Source organism: Carassius gibelio, chromosome B15 (genome assembly GCF_023724105.1).
Source record: "Carassius gibelio isolate Cgi1373 ecotype wild population from Czech Republic chromosome B15, carGib1.2-hapl.c, whole genome shotgun sequence".
In the NCBI taxonomy this organism is placed as follows: Eukaryota; Metazoa; Chordata; class Actinopteri; order Cypriniformes; family Cyprinidae; genus Carassius; species Carassius gibelio.
This window is the reverse complement of record NC_068410.1, coordinates 7,249,240-7,267,312: the sequence shown is the minus strand read 5'-3', so window position 1 is coordinate 7,267,312 and position 18,073 is coordinate 7,249,240. Positions and strand designations below refer to the sequence as shown.

At 38.6% G+C, this 18,073-nt stretch overlaps 1 protein-coding gene across 16 annotated transcripts in view; it reads right to left on the bottom strand.

Annotated features, from left to right (window-relative positions):
* Positions 1-684: 684 nt before the first annotated feature.
* The window catches only part of mecom (MDS1 and EVI1 complex locus), a 146,030-nt gene continuing 128,641 nt past the window's right edge, over positions 685-18,073 (bottom strand). For 2 of the 16 annotated variants that reach the window (XM_052576221.1, XM_052576236.1), the window contains 11 exons: positions 17,782-17,962; positions 13,347-14,748; positions 13,158-13,248; positions 11,509-11,535; positions 8,054-8,220; positions 6,944-7,021; positions 5,780-5,949; positions 5,462-5,606; positions 3,245-3,481; positions 2,986-3,157; positions 685-2,654 (listed from right to left, as the gene is read on the bottom strand). In XM_052576221.1, the coding sequence (XP_052432181.1) occupies positions 2,526-2,654; positions 2,986-3,157; positions 3,245-3,481; positions 5,462-5,606; positions 5,780-5,949; positions 6,944-7,021; positions 8,054-8,220; positions 11,509-11,535; positions 13,158-13,248; positions 13,347-14,748; positions 17,782-17,962 (2,799 nt within the window). In that variant the 3' untranslated portion in view covers positions 685-2,525. The remainder of the gene's footprint in view (positions 2,655-2,985; positions 3,158-3,244; positions 3,482-5,461; positions 5,607-5,779; positions 5,950-6,943; positions 7,022-8,053; positions 8,221-11,508; positions 11,536-13,157; positions 13,249-13,346; positions 14,749-17,781; positions 17,963-18,073) is intronic. The other 14 variants (XM_052576222.1, XM_052576223.1, XM_052576229.1 and 11 more) reach the window with 14 other exon arrangements.

The window sequence follows — 18,073 nt, the reverse complement described above, 5'->3', positions numbered from 1 at the left end:
ATATATATAAAAATCAAGATAAAAACAAAATAAAAATTATATAAGAAAATTATGTGTGTATGTATATATATATATATATATATATATATATATATATTTGTTTTACATTATTCAGTAACCTAATGTATTGCAAAAAATAATAAATTAAATTTTTTTTATATTTCATTACTGTAATAAACTATTAATATAAATTAATAAATAATAAATAATTAAAATAAGCAGAATTTTAGACAATGAATGACAATGAATTATAATTATAGTCATATATTCTCGATTTTTTACATTAAAATCAGTATAAAGTAGATTTAGTACAATAAATACTAATGTAAAATATACTATTTTAATATAACACTATTTAATATACTATTTAAATACTATAAATATATTTTTCACTGTCTTGAGAAAATAAATCTTATTAAAGGAAAAAGAGAAAACATTGCACCTGCACAATATAATCATAATTATTGAAATAATGGGAATTTAAGAATTTGAATTATAATAATTATGGTTATATACTTGTGTGGGCATATATATATATGCTAGTCACCATTTGTCCTAAAATCAAAACGTTCTTGTCTTAGGAGCATTTTATATCTAAATATTTTCTTTTACTTTTGGGTCGGAATATGACCTTAAAATTTATTTTGTTAGAGTCACCTAAAACAAACAGAGACAGAGTCGATGTGAGAGTGCACAGTCCGCCAACATAGGAGTTTTTTTTTTATTTCTCAGTAACTCCTCCCACAGTATTGAATTATAATGCAATACAGTTACATTGTAGAAAGCATTAAAACAGAAGTACCTCAACTCACTGATTACTTTTAAAAATGGGATTATAAACATCGACAAAAAAAAACAACAAAGTGAGATAGGAAAGATCCGGTCCTTCACCTCGTGAGGATAAACGAAATCTGGCATTTCTCCTAGGTTTGGCACAAGAAATCAACATGGACCCAAATGTCACACAAGCTTGCAGACAACCATAGAAAATGTCAGGTACAGCTTGGACCAATCATGCGTTTTATGAAGAAATAATATCAGCTGTTTTTATTCTTCTTTTCTTTTTTTCTCTATTTTCTCATTTTTATATATTTTACAGTTGAATCAATAAATTGTCATACAAAAAAACCTAAGTAATATCTATATCATTTACCAGTTTTATTAGAAGTATAAGATGTGGTGATACATTTAATACTATCTGGCATTTCTACAAACCCCAGAAGAGTCTCTTCCCCCAAAATTTTCAGTCAGAAATTCTTCATTTCAACACAAGGGGGCGCTTGAGAGCAGTGCTATTCAGTAAACAAACTACAGTTTGCAGAGAAATAAATACAACTTTCAAGATACACAGCAATAACATTGACGACATCAACCAAGAAATGAAAGAAAGACAAAAACAAAGCAACAAACGACAAGGGGAAAAAAAAGAAACACAAGGAACCCATGATTGTCTATAAATGAAAGACACACGAGGATGGTGTAGCTAAAGTCTAGCATTCAGGCTATTTAGTGGTATCGTTCGCCAACTAATAGAAAAAGTTACCATCGAAATGACAAAATGCCCTTTACAAGAGTTCTACAGATTCAATTCTTAAACTAGTTTTTCTATTTCGAAAAAAATTCTAGTATTTTTGCCAACCACTCTCTCAACGTAAAAAAGAAACTAACTAAAAAGAGCATGTTTTCGCACAAACTGCCGGGAAAGTGGGTTGACGTTAATGCAGTGCTTTAATTGGACAGAACTTGAAAATAGACACCGTCTTGCTCCTTACAACTGTTTTTTTTTGTTTTGTTTTTACAAGCAGCGTCAATGAGAGGTCTAAAGGTCACACCTTTTATGTGTATCTGTTAAGTTTTCAAATTTACAAACTCCTGGAGAATATCTTAAAAGAGAAACACTAACCCCACGACCCCTCGCATAAGTTTGTAAACTTGTATGTTTCTGTACAAGACCTAAAAGAATGTTTGAAAAACACACGTTTGTTTTGCGTGTCTGTATTTGCGTTTATTTGTGTTTGTGTGTGTGATGGCGGTAGTTCTAAAGATATTTACAGGCCGGTAAGCGGTTGTGCCTGAATAGTCTGCGATCACATTCGTCTTGTGGAAGACTCTCATTTGTTACTCTTAGTAACCTTCAGTTTTAGCGGACAAAACTCACGAACATGACACCGACGATTCATTAGCAATCTCAAAAACTGTTCACCAGCTGCCACTGCTGTGCAAAACATTGGAACTTGACAATAAATACAATTTTTATAATGTCTTCCTACTATTGTTATCATCGTCTTCATCATCACCATCAAAATTTCACTATTGTCATTCCTACGAATCAATAAGTCAATCAAACAGTCAGTCAATCATTTGTTGATGTATGCGGGACAGTGAGCTGCTATGCACAGGGTCTGGTTGTGTGTGTGGTGGAAGTGAATGAGGATTTGGGCACTTGTGCAGGCGTGAGTGTGGACCAGGGACTCTGGCGGTAGTCTAACACAATGTTAAGTTAGGTCACATGGTACATGGGTGTGTCATACGTGACTTAGAGACTGAATGGCGCTGGGTTCTGCAGCGCGGGCCAAGCTGTGCCACATCGGGGCATTATGGGTAGACGAATGGAGTGGATCCTTATCAGCCAAGGACAGCATCATAGCATATGCCTAAAAAAAAGAGAGATATACAGTTACAAATACACCAACTATATTCATGGAAATGTATTTTAGAAAAAAGTATTTTATAATATTAATTATGCTATTATTATTGTCATAGATTATTAATAATACAATTAATAAAACAATAAAATTGTACTGCTACTACTAATAATTATTGTTGTTGTTTTTATTATTATTATTAACAACACTAAAATAAAAATATTAGTATTTCAATAAGTAATTTATTTTAAAATAATATTGTAAAAATTAAGAAACAAGTTCTGAACTTATATTATTTTTAAATAGTAGTTTAGTTTTGTTGTGCCCTGTAAGGTTATACCTGTGATTTAGATTTCCTGTATAGAGGCTGCTTGATGCCCTCTTGCAGGTGGGTGGGGCCAAAGCTGGTGACATCATTGTCGCTGAGGTCTCCATCCTCCATACTAAAGTGACGGATGTGATCCAGCGTGGAGAAGCTGCTGTGATCTTCATCGTCCTCTTCCTCATTAAACCTGCAAATGATGCAGAGATTATTTTTAGAAGATTCATTTACAGCCACAAAATAACACAAAATATAAACAAGTTTTTTATCCGCATACCTTTGTGGCGAGGATTTGCTGTTCATCTCGAGGTCATCTGGTCCCTCGAAATCGATGTCATCGTTTATGTCATGATCCAGACTGCTGGGCACGCCATCCTCGCTGGGTTTCCTGGCACTGTCGCTATGCTCCGCCTCCTCTTCCTCTGCTCCGAGCTCCTCCCCCTCTTCTTCATTCAGGTCATGTGACCCCTTACCAGGCAGGGCTTTGTCGCCATCAAAATGACTGCCGTTCAGCCTACGAAGAACAAAGAGAATCGTTAGTAATGACATTACGCAGGCATGAATTTTTGATTGATACGCTGATCCTTGATTACAGAACGAAAATCATTTAGCGCTGAAACCAAGTTCTGTTTGCCTCGAAAAAATAAACCATCTTAAAAAGCAGAACCACATGCCCACGCTTTCTAAATGAGAGGAAATGCTGAGAGAAAGAAGGCGAGTGTGTTGGAGAAAGAGACTGTTTGTCATCAGTTATGAGGGCCCCTGGTTGGCAGAAATGAGCCGCCCATCGGCAGGACACTTAAGACAGCAGGCCTCTACACTTCCTCTCACTTATTTTCAGCTCTCGCTCTCTCTCACTCAAACAGCTCACATCTCCTCTTTCCCCGGTTTATTTTCTTCTTTATCTCCAATTCATCTAATAGGCCAAATATTTAGCTGACAGCCCATTTGGTGAGTGGAGAGAAGGAGCTGCCAAAGCAGCCATTTCCCCACAGAGACCAGCTATCCAAACTCAAACACACACACAAATATACGCCAGCCAAAGAAGTCATATTGAGGCTGATTCACTCGTTTTGTCCCAATTCTACTATTTCCTAAACTTAAAATAGCAACTTTCCCATCTGAAGTTTAAAAACAAAGAGGGAAAATTACAAATACAGAGGATGAGAAAATCTATCCATCCATCCATCCATCCATCCTTTTATTGTATATCAACAATCTTCATGAGAAATCTGGGAAAAAAGTTGATCCCTCAGTGAAACATAGCTTGAGAACTCCATTATGTCTTTGTGCAATAAAATGTTTCCTCCACGTTTCATCTCTCACCTCCATCTATTTAATTTACATCTATATCTCTGTTCTTCCCTCAGATTAGTGTAAAGTCACAGGGTTGACCGTATAAAGCCCTTTTCACATGTCTGATAATCCCCAAAACCACCTTCTCTCATCACTCCACACCCCGCTAATACCGCGAGAGAGGGAACGAAAAGACGAAAGAAGCAGTGATGGCGTGATGATGAAAACAGATCGGCTAATTAGAGAGAGCTGTGGTAATTTGTGGAGGATAAAGTATCTATCAGGAGCAGTCACTCTGACAGGAAACATCCAGCGACCTCTGACCTCCTCTCCCACACCTACTTCCTGTTCACAAACACATGTTGGGACCAGATGTGGGACGTGCGCAAACACACACATACACACAGCCGATTTTGTAATGACTCTAGGATCTTTTAAATGAAATAATGAAGAAATCAAAAAACAAAAGCATGTACGATCTTTATCTGTCACACACACGGATGACCAGGTCAAACATTTAAACCGTCATCCAACCTGATGATCACTGCTGGGAAATTATCAGCGATAATTATCATATGCAGATGGCAAAATTCATGTACGCGCACGCAGCCAAAAGTCAACAGCGCTCCGCACGCGCTCGCAATCGGCCAATCAGTAATCACGTCCTGCTGGAGACCTGCCCTAATCTTTGCTCTTAAAAACCGCAGGCGACAGACTAATGATTAACAACCGTACAGAATATATGTACGCACACAGATACGTTCACATGTGCGCTTAATACACACTGCGATACCGGTCCGCTCCTTTCATGTGATGCTATAGACTCAGAGGTGAGGGTTAATGAATAAGGCATGAGAAGTGTTGTGTTCAGTAATGTTTGTGTATAATAACCTCCAATCTGCCTGAGGCAACTAGCGCCAACTGATGACTGACAGCCTAATGGACACTCCGCTTGCGTGTGAGTTTGCGTGTGTGCATGAGCCCACACATGACTGGAAGGAATGTGAATATCTCAAATTTTACACAGAAACTCAATCTGGGGACTTTGGACATGCATTGTTTTGATAGACAGACAGACAGACAAATAGATAGATAGATGATGTCTGATGATGAGTGAGCTGTTTTACCCCCCAAAAGTTGGATTTTGTGTATGAACAGTGTATTTATTAGAGTAAATGAGGAAGAAGAAGCTGTTTACCCTTCCTCGGAGTGTGACGGAGAAGTGGCGTTCCGTGCCGTGTTACTGATGAAGTTTCGTATTTCGTTAAAATAGGAGTCCTCCTTGTCCTCCAAGATGGCACTGCCACTGTCCAGCTCTGAACGGGGCGACGACATTGCCGTGCCTATGCGCAAAAAACAACATATATTTGTATAATTTAGGTGTATTAATGTAAGCATCAAATAACAAACAGCTGCTAATAAGGTTATTTTCAAATGCTAAACAATAAAAAGGCTGTTTTTAATGAATTATATTTATTTTCCTATTTATTTATTTTTTATAGATGTGTATGGATACCTGATAAATTACCATTCTCGTGCTTTTTGAGGTGCCGGTCCAGGTTGGTTTGTTGCCCGAAGCAGCGGTCACAAAGATGGCATTTGAAGGGTTTCTCTTTGTTATGGATGTTACGGATGTGACGCTGAAGATTGGACGAAATACTGAACGAACGATCGCAGTACTTACATCTGCGGACACACAGACACATATGAACATAATTAGACCATACAGTATTTACAACATACAGACACGAGAAGTCAAACTCTCTCGTGTTATCCATCTCGCACACACACGCAGGGTCCTAAACACATGATTGAGTGGTCATGAACTCTGTGTCTCTAATCTTTGGCCAACTCAGTAACACTCAAACTCTCTCGTCCACATCCTCCCTCCGCTCTGAAAATGACTGCATGTGCCAAGTCTCTTCACGCAGAATTATCCGTATGATTACATGATCATATCTTCCCCTCCACTGTAGAGTTGCGCGCTAAACTGCATCTCCCAGGAACCTGTTATCTCTCCCTCTCTCCATCTCGCCCCCCCTCCGTATGCAACAGAAAAAAATGAAATTAAATTGCAGTTAAAGGCTGATCACCGGCTTGTTTAAAGCGCTGCCAGCACAAGGAGATTGAGGCTATCTGGAAAGTAACACAGCCCTGTACAAACCTCCCCTGTGGTCAGACGGACCACAAACGCAGTGTGTGCGCACGCCTTTTTTGTGCAATATTTTAAAACTCCCCGAAAGAGTCTGAGCCCCAAACACAGGCCTAATTACCCAGCTGCCTTTGCTGGCCTGCAGCTGTATGCCACTCATCACCTCCATTATTCATACACACTTCCTTCAGTCTCCCTGTGTGTCTGTCCTATAACTGTGTATAACTGCGTAATATCAAATAAGGAAAAAAACTGTATTTGCTTATATAATGGTTGTATTCAATTAAATACTTTTATAAATAATAATTTATGGAAACATGATGGACATGGGATTTACGAAATTGTGGTAAAAAACAAATGTTCGCAAAGTACTTTTATTAATAATGATAATCACAATAAAGAAATTCTTTGCCAATGGTTTGTGCATTAATGTGTAATTCAACTGATTTGCTACAATGCTGAGTATGTGAATAACTGATTACATCAAACACTATTTATTATGTGTATATGTGTGTGAGAGAGTGTCACCTGTAAGGCTGCTCTCCTGTGTGTGTCCGTAGATGTCTTGTAAGGTTGGCCGAGCGTGGGAATATCTTGCCACAGTATCTATAGGGGAAGGAAACAGATCTCAAGGAACAATACTCAGCAATACACACACACATTTCCCAAAAACACCCTGCCACATTCCACATTCAGTGCTGTCATCACTTATTAAACATCAAACAAATGTTTACTTAAACATCTTATTAATGAAACAACAAAAACAAACAAAAGTTATTTATAAATATTATTTATTATGATTTAATTCATTTTAATTAAGGGTGTCACAGTATACCAATATAGTTATTTCCAATATCTGTAATATTTATCAAATTAAATATTGCCATTGTGTTACACAAAGTTAAAGATGAATTTGACTGATGGGATTGTATTTTTCACATTTTTCTTGTTTAGGCAGTGATAATCCTGTAGCGAAAATCCGATATGACAGCTTTAATCATACATACTGAACCCATCGACTATAAACTGTTTACTATATGATTTTAGCTTGTTCTAATTTGTTTAAATTGTTTGATTAGTTGTTATACAATTTGTTTTGTTTATTTACTTCATATATATTTTTAGATTCCTTTGTTTAGTAACTTTACAATTTGCTTAGGCTTGTTCGTTAACTTACTCCATTATCATTTTTTATTTATTTTTGTTGTAGTTACTAAACAAATTGTCTAGTTTTGGTTGTTTACTAACAATTTTTTTATTTAGTTTTAGATTTTTGTTTTTAGATACTTTACAATTTATTTAGTTTTGGTTGTATTCTTTTTTTTTTGTTTGTTTTATTTGTTTATATATCATGAAATTTTCTTAGTTTTGTTTGTTTACTTGCTTTATATTGTTTTTAGATTTTATGCTACACGATTTTCTTAGTTTATTTTTTTTAATTACTATATATATATATATATATATATATATATATATATATATATATATATATATATATATATATATATATATATTTGTTATTTTAGTTCTTTTATAATTTGTGTTTCACTCATGCTTTTTAAAAAGTAGATAATTCAAGTATTTTAAAAAAGATATGGTCTGTGCTAGAAGGAGCTGAGTGTTCATTGGCATTGTTACCTGCAGGTGTAGCGCTCTTTGCCTTTGCGTAACAGTGTCTCAGGAAGGGTGGTGGGCGGAGCCCGGAAGTCGAACATGGAGGGAATGGAACGCATGATGTCACCGCCGTCTGGCTTCAAAGAGCCAAAGGATTCCAGCTTTTCAGCCATGTTTTCAATCGCCGACATCTGCGAGAGATAGAGAAAGGTTTTATTACCTCACTGTGAGGTCTTTAAGGACACACGTCCCAACTGTGTTACTCGCATTTATTGACGTGGAGTTGCATTCTACCACAGATGTGTGGGGCAAAACGCCGACCGTGAACTTTCACTCTCGGATAACAGTGTGAAATGCTTTCGCTGATCTGTAATGTCCAATTTTGGCGCACAAACTCAACTAACAATGCACGTTATAAGATGGACCACACATGTGCACACACAGAGATTCATGCGGATAAGAACCGCTGCCAATTTACTAATTAAGCCTAACAGTTGCTTTCATCAGAAATGGACACACTCTCAAAGGGGATAGAGCTACATGTGTGTGTCAGCCAGAGAATGAGAACAACATAAGGCCTGAGTGTGTGTGTGTGTGTGTGTATATGTATGTGTGTGTGTGTGTGAGGCGTGCTGAAGAGCAGGAGTGATTCATGTCCTATGTTGGCCATAAAGCATTCAGTGCACAATATGAGCAGACAGCACATTCGTCAATATGAAAGATGTTGACATTACTGATCAAGGCTGAGACAGCAGTAATAATGATATCATAGGAAGGAGAGGGAGGGGACGGAGCTGAGGGAGGGAGGGCCAGGGGGTCCCTGTAGGCGAGCGGGCCTATCAACCGCAGCGCAACAGTGAGGGCTTTCACAAAGCAGAGTGGATTTGCATTATTTCATGTGTGTATTGAATTTTCCCTTTTCTTGTTTCGGCTTTTGGTGACCAATCAGTCCTGATTCACAGTGAAAGACATACACGATACACACACACACACAGACATGCATACATAAACACACAAAGAAATGTCTGTTGCCTTCTACAGAAGATATTAGAGAAGTTTTAAGAAACAAAGACAGCAATGGAGAGTCAATGGGAACTTGTGCTAAATTCTCAAACTACACTCCTACTTTCTGTACCCCAATCCAAATCAAAGATCTCAAAATAAACTCAAACATTTCCCATCTAAATCCTCCTAGACAGTGTAATCTGTTCTGTTATGTGATTAAGAACAAAATATTCACAAATGGTTGTTGTCATAAAAGTAAACTCAATGTGGATGAGAATTTGATGAGAAAATCTGATGAGTTCATAGCGAGATCTTTGACTTTATTCTGCAGATATTAGATGTTTTGCAGTGTTTTTCAAAGAAAAAAGAAAAAAAAAGAGAAAGAAAGAAGGGATCAATCTTTACATTTCCAAGTATTATGTGAAAGGAGAGGACAAAGAAAGGGGCACTGAAAGAGAGAGAGAGAGAGATTGACACAAGATAATTCAGACGTTTGATGAGGAATGACAGCTGGGAGTTAAAGTTCTCCATTGGAACGTCAGGCTCACATCCTATGAGAGGATGTGAAGTGTCAGAGCTGTTCGATTAGGGATACCCCAACTCTCTCTCCCAATCTCCATAAATCACAGACAGAGAGAACGAGGGAGAGATGGACAGAGACAGAGAGAAGTGTTTCTAATCAACTACTGTCATATATCTAGATGATGTACTGTCTCTACTAATGCTAGGCTAACACTCTATTAGCATTTCCAACTCAACAAACAGTAATTTTTTACTTATCTGCCTTACTGCTAAACTACAACCACTCTTTTAAAATTTATCTAGTAATCTCATTATCTAAATGAGAACACAAAATACTCTCTCTATGCATGCAGTCATATGTATCCTGTCATAAACTATATATATATATATATATATATATATATATATATATATATATATATATATATATATATCATATATATATATATATATATATATATATATCATATATATATATATATATATATGAACAAAATAAAGTTTTGGGGATTTCTCTTCAATATCTCTACTGATTCTTCTGTACAATGAGATTGAATGCAAACCAAATGGAGACTTCTGCTCACATTTCCTACTTCTATGATTTAGCTCCAGAGAAAAATACACCAGTAATTTCATGTGACTACAATATCTCAAACTGTCCTCGGATTTGCCAAAATAGCAAAGCGTGCAATTAAAAGTCAGTTTTAATGAGGTCAAATTTTTCTCATCACATACGTCCAAGTCCAACTGATTTGTACTATGCTATCAAAATTAGTTTTATAGCTCTGTGATCTTACTGCATGTCAACAATTGGCTCATTTGTGTCTATTTTTATTCCTCCCAAGGAATTTTAGGAGAAACATCAGAGAAAACGAAGTTACATGAATCATAACTCATTAAGTCTTCCGAGCTATAAAAGCGCAATAAAACATTCCTCCGGGCCAGAGGTTTTGTCCACAAAGTATGTCTAGGTCAAAAATACACACACACACACACATTTTATAGCCAGTTTGATTGGTACTTGGAAGTCTAAACATATTACCATAGATTGGTATCTCTATGATTGCTGTAACAATGAAATCCAAAGAAATCTGCGATCGGCAGCGATTGGACTTCCTGGATCGCTAAGTAGCCTTCACCCTCTCTGTGGTAGGGCAGCTGTTGAGTTGCCCATTCTCAATAGTGTGTGTCTGAGAGGGCCTTCATTAGCAAGAGCTTTTTCAATTGTTGATCTTATCAGGGTACCAGATGTCTTGGGTTGGAAACCCCCTTGTGCTATCACACACACACTCAGAGTGGGTCCCAGAGAGACTGTTACCCCTCCAGTGATGCGATGCCGTACGGGAGTGTCGCCACCCCAAATCAGAGTCGTGGTCTGTTACTCTCTCTGTGTAAATAATCACGCTCACTCACATTGAATGCATTATCAGGGATAGCCATCAGAAATAACAACTGTTCTGTCTGGTTAAGACACACACAGGCACACAAGAGTAGAGACATGCGTGCAACTTTTTTCAGTGTTTAACCAGAGAGCATTTCATTTGAAAGTTTGTTGTGTTTTTTTATATTATTTAGAAAACCAAATGTGCTGTTTTATGGCACTAAGATCCTAAAAATGAATCAATCAGTTATCATGCATTGAACAGATCACACAAAATGTGTAAAAGGGCGGCTGTTTACTGAATAAAACATGGATCTTTGAATGGAAATGACTTTGGACCAGATTTAGCTGTTTTAGGTGCGATTTGGTCCATGCATTTGTTTGTTTGGGTCATGCATTTCATCTAGCATCTCATGCTAATAGTGAACTGCATTGTGGGTACATGTGTATTGCAGAAGTTAGGGGTGTGTGTGTGAAGAGCATGGAAGTATTAAGCATGTGTGTGTTTGTTTGTTTGTGTGTGTGTGTGTGTGGTGAAAGCACATGAATGACTCGGTTTGGAGTAACTTACCCATGTTCTCTGATCAGGCATGCGAAACTGGGGGCAGGACAGAAGGGAAACAGCAAATCAAAATCAAGAATCAGACTGATCATGTGTGATTATGCAATGTGATGTTTAGTAAAGGTTAACGTCCCACACTTGATTGACTGGTTTTATTTTATTTTTTATTTTATTTTATGCAGTATTTATCTAATTTTTGTACTACCATTTTTTCTGGAGCTATGGAAGGAAAATTCGATTTCTTTGTGAAAAAAAACTGTATTTTTAATTTATTGATAATAATTATTTATCATCAATTATTATACAGATTGGAAACAAAAAAAAACGAATATTTAATATAATAAAATGTGAATATAATAAATATAACTAAATTAAATGAACTTTTTTTTCTACAATCCCCTTGATCTCCCAATGTCTGAATTGTTCTCCACTGTCCAGCATCGCACTGATACAGTAGATTTAAAACTGCATTTCCCATAATACATCTGTGCTGTTAATAGCATTCCTGGTGCGGATTAGAGAGTCCAGTAAGCATGGTGCAACAAAGTGGATGCTGATAGGTCACCTCGTTAGGCAGTGTGTCAGGGACATGTGGATATTATCTTGCGCAGACAACAAAGCATACACGGGGAATAAATCAGGCCAATGAAACAGCCCATAAAAAACTGTCCTGAAACAGCCAATAAAACACTACACCAGTGAGCGTCTATAAGTGTGTTTCAGGGTCTATATGTGTACCAGACATACGTGTATGGGTTTATATGAGAACTTTGTATTATTTTTTACAGAATACTGATAGCGAACACACAATGACATAAAGCAGACAGGTTACTTAATACACACTAATGAGACACTCAGGCACAAAACCACACACTTACACTCTGACAAAATCACTCATTCCAGATGCACAAATCACATAAATCACAAAGATTTACAATAAACACACACACACTTATTCAAAGTCTCCATCCAGGGATATGGGTCAGTGTCTGGCGGTTTAACTGGGTATCATATTGTGACATCATAATCAAAGACACCGACACAAAGACGTGTCAATAAAACTCCCACCCTGTCTGAATCTCACATCTGGACATGATTACTTGGTAAAAGAACCACAAGGAGGAACATGGGAGTCGCTATGCTAATGCTAAAACACTGGGGCCCTGTAAAGCTACTGCCAACATACTGTAGCTATTACATCAATACTAACGTCATGAGAAGTTATTCCGTCAATAGTAGAAATTGCATTCAGTGGGACAAGTAATGTTATGTCAGCATTTAAAACTGCTTTGAATTTGGTTTATGTGCTGAGCTTATTTTGTAGCAGCTGTAAGCAGTTTCCTCACCATTAGTGGCACTAAACCAAATTAGTTTATTGCAAAAATAATCATGTTGTTGTGTAAGTCAAGTAAGATGTGTTACAATTCTGCACCCCACTTTTTTGTACCAACGGTGGGAACTGTAAAAAAGAAAGCTTTCAAACTGGTCGTGCAGTACTTTTATTTGCATTTGAGTCTGGAACAGCTTGCATGAACAATGACTGCAGAAGCATAGAAAGAGGTAATTCAAAGTAGGCTAATGATTTGTGCAGGACTGTAGGGACGAGGTGATAAAATTAAATGGAGTTAGCAGTGGGAAAATATTCTGATGAATCTCACCTGTGGGTGGAAGAGAAATCCAGGAGCCGGCCGCATATACTTGTCCTTGAGGACTTCGAAAGGATCGTTCATCTTTCTCTTCTCAACCCTGCTGATGTTAAACTTCTATCAGTTCTCATGGTAAGTTTGACAAAACTAAGTTTATTACATTAAGCATAGAGAGTAGGAAGGACATGTGATTGACAGTACCTGTAAATGGGATCCATGAAGAAAGGCGTAGGTCTTGCGTGTTGGAGGGATGGGTCGGCCTTGGGTGGTTCCGGTTCCACCCTCTCCTCACCAAAGACAGGGTTCTTCTTTAACTCCTCCCCTCTTATGCTCTTTCCTCGACTTCGTCCACCGAGACTCAGGTCCAGCGGTTGATCCTGATTGGTTGATTGTACATGTGAGGCTTCCGGTTTCAAAGGGGCGCAAGTAGCGGCAAGACGTTCTTCCTTCCGTTTGGTGGTGAGGTCAAAAGGTGATTCAGCGTTCCTGCCCTGAGGTTTTTTACCTTCAACCAGAGGGATTTCTGGCTCCCTTTTGTGGCCTGGAGGTCTATGTTGCTCCCTTTCTGGGAAAGGATAGACTGATGGCGAGAAGGCAGGGAAGAAAGACAGAGGGAACATGGAAGGGTATGGCAATGCCCCAACTTTTTTATCTTGCAGGCCTGCAAGTCCAGTAGAACCAAAGTATTTCTCAGCAATGGAGGCAATTGCCTTGATCGAGTCATTTACGGCACCGGAAACAGCCGTTTGCTCATCCAAAGATGGCGGAAGGAGCCCTGGCACAGGGAAGTCTTTTCCGTTATTAGTGTTGCTACTACTACTAGAGCTGACAAGAGTTGGGCTTTGGGCATCTTTGAACCCACTTGACTTCCTTTTCAGTCCTTTCCCATTCTCCCGCACTCGCACCCGTTCCCGGTCGCTTTCAGCTTCGCTGTCCAACTCTGAACCTGAAGTGCTTTCCAGCTCACTCCCGCTTGGAGTGCTGACGTCGTCCAGATCGCTACTCTCTGACTGGTCACTCATCTTCCCGCCATGCCTTGGTTTGGAGACGGATCCTTCCCTTTGATGCTCCATGCTCTCGCTCTCCCCGTTGAATGAATCCTTGCGTAAACTCTTCAAGAGGTCATGTGACCCAGAGATAGGTGAAGACAGCAGTGGACTCTTTCGTAGTTCACCACTCGGAGGGCCATTAATAGGTGACGTGGATGGGATTAGAGGGGGCCGGTGGTAAAGTCCTGATGGGAAAAGTCCTGGAAAACTGAATGGGAATGCCGGAGGGGCTGCTGGGAATGTCAGCCCACCATGGTGCCGGTTTGTCCCAAAATAGTCTGCTAAACCAGGACTCCCATGGCTCATTCCAGCCAGTGCGGATTTGTCCAGGCCAGGGGTGCCAGGTAGCGCCATGCCCTGGGCAAACAATCCTCCCGCAGCAGCAGCAAAATGGTTTTTACCCTCGCAGAAGCGCCGATGCTTGTTTAGGGATGACGTGGTGCTAAACATCTGGCCGCAGTCTTTGCACTTGATCTGAGTGCGACAGTCCGCGTGCATGCGCTTGTGGCGGCACAGATTGGAGAACTGCGTGTAAGATTTGTGGCAAACCTCACCTAGAGACAGTGAGACATGGACATACGGCGTAAATGGATGGTCAGTTCAGGCATGCCACTTCTACATTCATTCACAAAACACACAAAAATGCAGGATAAGCAGGGATGGCAGACAAAAGAATGCAATGTCAAACGCAGGTGCACACACACACACACACACACAGACAAGGACATTACAATGGCTCTATTTTAAGCGTGAGAAGGAAACAGATTTGAATGAATCCTCTCCCGCAGGTCCGTTCCCATGGACCAAGCGACGTCTCTGTCTATCATACACACACACACAGACAACTCACATCATTACACACTGTTCAGTCGTCAAACAACATTCTTAAAACTCATGATGAATCCTAAACCCTTGCTGTCAATGTCACTGCACACACACTCCGTCCTCCTGGCAGTGTATACAGTTAAATCTCTGAAAGGGATAAAAGCACCCTATACATTACCAGTCTAACACCTCTAGTGTGAAACAGGGCCTTTTAACCACTCGCATTTCTCATCATAATCACATATCCTATTGCAAACGGGATGTTTTCAAAATTTATGGAATCTAGCGGGTGGTTTCGCTAATCCCTGTCGGATTGCATGAGGTGTGTGGTGTGGAATTAGAGGATGTTCTATCATGATGTGTGTTTATAGAGTCAGTCACTCAAACAGACCACTCAAGAGATGGGATGTAAATATTAGTTCAGAGTAAAAGTACGACTTAAAGACAGGACAGAAAGGAATGATAGTCATTATTACTAATACTCATGTTGTTACAAACCTAAATGACTTCGGAATGATTCTGCGGAACATGGAATAAGATATTCTGAATACATTTTATTTTGTCAGTGGGGTTTAAATCAACACTGGACCCCACATGACTTTTATTGTATGTACAGTACACTGCATTTTTTACTTTTGCTTTAGAAACGCTTTCAGTTTTGTAACAACACAAGGGTGAGTAAATGACAGAATTTTCTTCTGTTGAGCTATCACTTTAAGAGTTTGCAGTGGGTTTTTCTGTTCACCCACACACACACATACTGCTTGGATATCGTACATTCAGGAAGCACAGCAGACATACACACACACATCGCTTATATAATTGTGAACAACTGGACACACTCGGATGAACAGGTGTGAAATTTGGGGCGTGTGTGAGGAAAGATCTGTGGGCACTTCAGAGTGCTGTGTTTTGTCAGGTCTTAATAAACCGTAAAGAAATATTATAAACACATTCCGCAGTGGTGAACAGCCAGTAGTAAAATGAATGTGTATGAGTGTTTGTTTAAAATGGAGATTTTCTCTTTTAGTTTAGAATAATTATCAGTATTTTTGTCAATGTTTGTTTCAGTAATAAGTCCAGAATGAAGAATATGAACATGCAAACAAAGGCACGAGTGAGTTTATGGCTTTGTTTCAAAACCTTCTAAAGGATCATCCTAACCGAGATGTAACCTCATAAGTGACTAATTTAGAATGCTGAAACTGATTACAATTTGATGGAATCATATTTTATCAACCCTTTCAGAATTGAACTGAAATGTATGTTAACAAATGATAAAAGTAAGACTCAATAAGGCTCACTTGGTTACAGAGTGTATATTTTCTTGTGTATGCATCAAAGTGCATGTGTGTGGTGTAATTTGGTGTGTGTGTGTTGTTGCGAGGTCATTAAGTGTTGTTAGCTGTGCTTGTTCAAATGCTGATTGCTGTAAATGGCTGTGTGTTAGTCTCTGTATGAGTCGGCCTGCATGTGGTAGTGATTTTCCAAGAATGGCCTGAGTTAGCAAGCTAGTTACTGTCTGATATGTGGTGGCGGTGGGGGTCTACACGAGCTGTGTGGGATCAGCACTTCGAGGGTCAATGCATGAAGTTCAATCGTGCAAAGTTCAGAGGGCGCAGTATGATTTTAGACATTTAAATCGTTATGAAGGGCATGTGAACTCTTTATGCAGGATGAGATTAAGAATTGAGGTCATTCTCATATGAGATTGGAGGTCAGAGGTCATGCACTGAAATCGAGAGTGCAGAGGTGGTGTACTGATATGCACTGTAGGGTAAAGTGAGCGTTCCATAAGACTGGTAGGATTATAAGAACATTATTATGTTGGTATGGAGTGTATTATATTGTCAGTAATATTTACTCTAGATTTGACCAAGAATAAGATGTTGGAAATCATTACACACCACACCACAACTGAAGTGTACACATGGACAGACACAGCCCAATTACAAACACAAACATGCACAGTCAATAAATACAGTATATCAAACATAACAGCCTGTAAAAAAAAGCAGTTTTAGGTTATAGCAAATAAACACAGGATAACACGTTTTTTTAAATAAAATATTATTACATTAATTAAATGTTAATATCAATTAATATTAACATTAATTAGACGCCAATAGTAATAATAAAAAATACAAACTAATATTAATAATACTACTAACATCAATATAATTGTCAGTTATTGCTCCTCAAGTACCTCATGTTAAAGACAACATGAAATCAAAAATGACCCTATTTTATTTCTCAACACATATTCCTGTTCTTTTTGCGCATGATTTATTAGTGCAACTATTTATACAAATAAAAATCTCTGACTGCCACTTTTCCAGATCCAATAAATTCCAGGTCACCACAAAAGTCTTTTCTCTGCCTGAACATTCAGTTTTCTGTGAAATGTGTCACATTTTAGGAGTAAAATGGGTTGCAAATGCTGTTTCATGTTGACTTTAAAACGTGCAAGATAGGGATTATAGACCGATTCGAAATGAACATAAGTGCTGGATAACCCAGGCCAGCTGGAGAGCTCCACCAGTCTTTCAAAAACAGATTTAGAAAACTCAAATCTATTTATGTTTATTCATTTGGTGGATCCAAAGCAAGTTACAGCACATTAAAGGTATACTTGTCTTTAAATACCAGTTGAGGCACCCATCTAGAATCATAAATACTAAATTTGGCGGGAATTTCAAAAGGATGCTGGAGCTCTCCAGCTCTGTGGTGTGGTGTTCAGAGTAGAAAGCATGCAGACTTACATATGAAGGGTCTGAGTGACTTACATATGAAGGGCTTGACGGAAGAGTGGATGTGTTTGTGTTGTTTAAGGCCCGAGGAGGTGGCGAAGGTCTTTCCGCAGTCAGGGCAGGCATGAGCTCTCGCCCCTACATGCTGAGAGCGAATATGCCTCTGCAAGTTACTGGGGTCTGTGAACACCTGCTGGGTAAAGAGAGAGATATAGGGACAAAGTTTACATGCACAGCCTATAGATAGCAGGAATCATATTGGTTTTGATTGGACGTTAAAGTGGCAATCAAAAGTACCAGAACT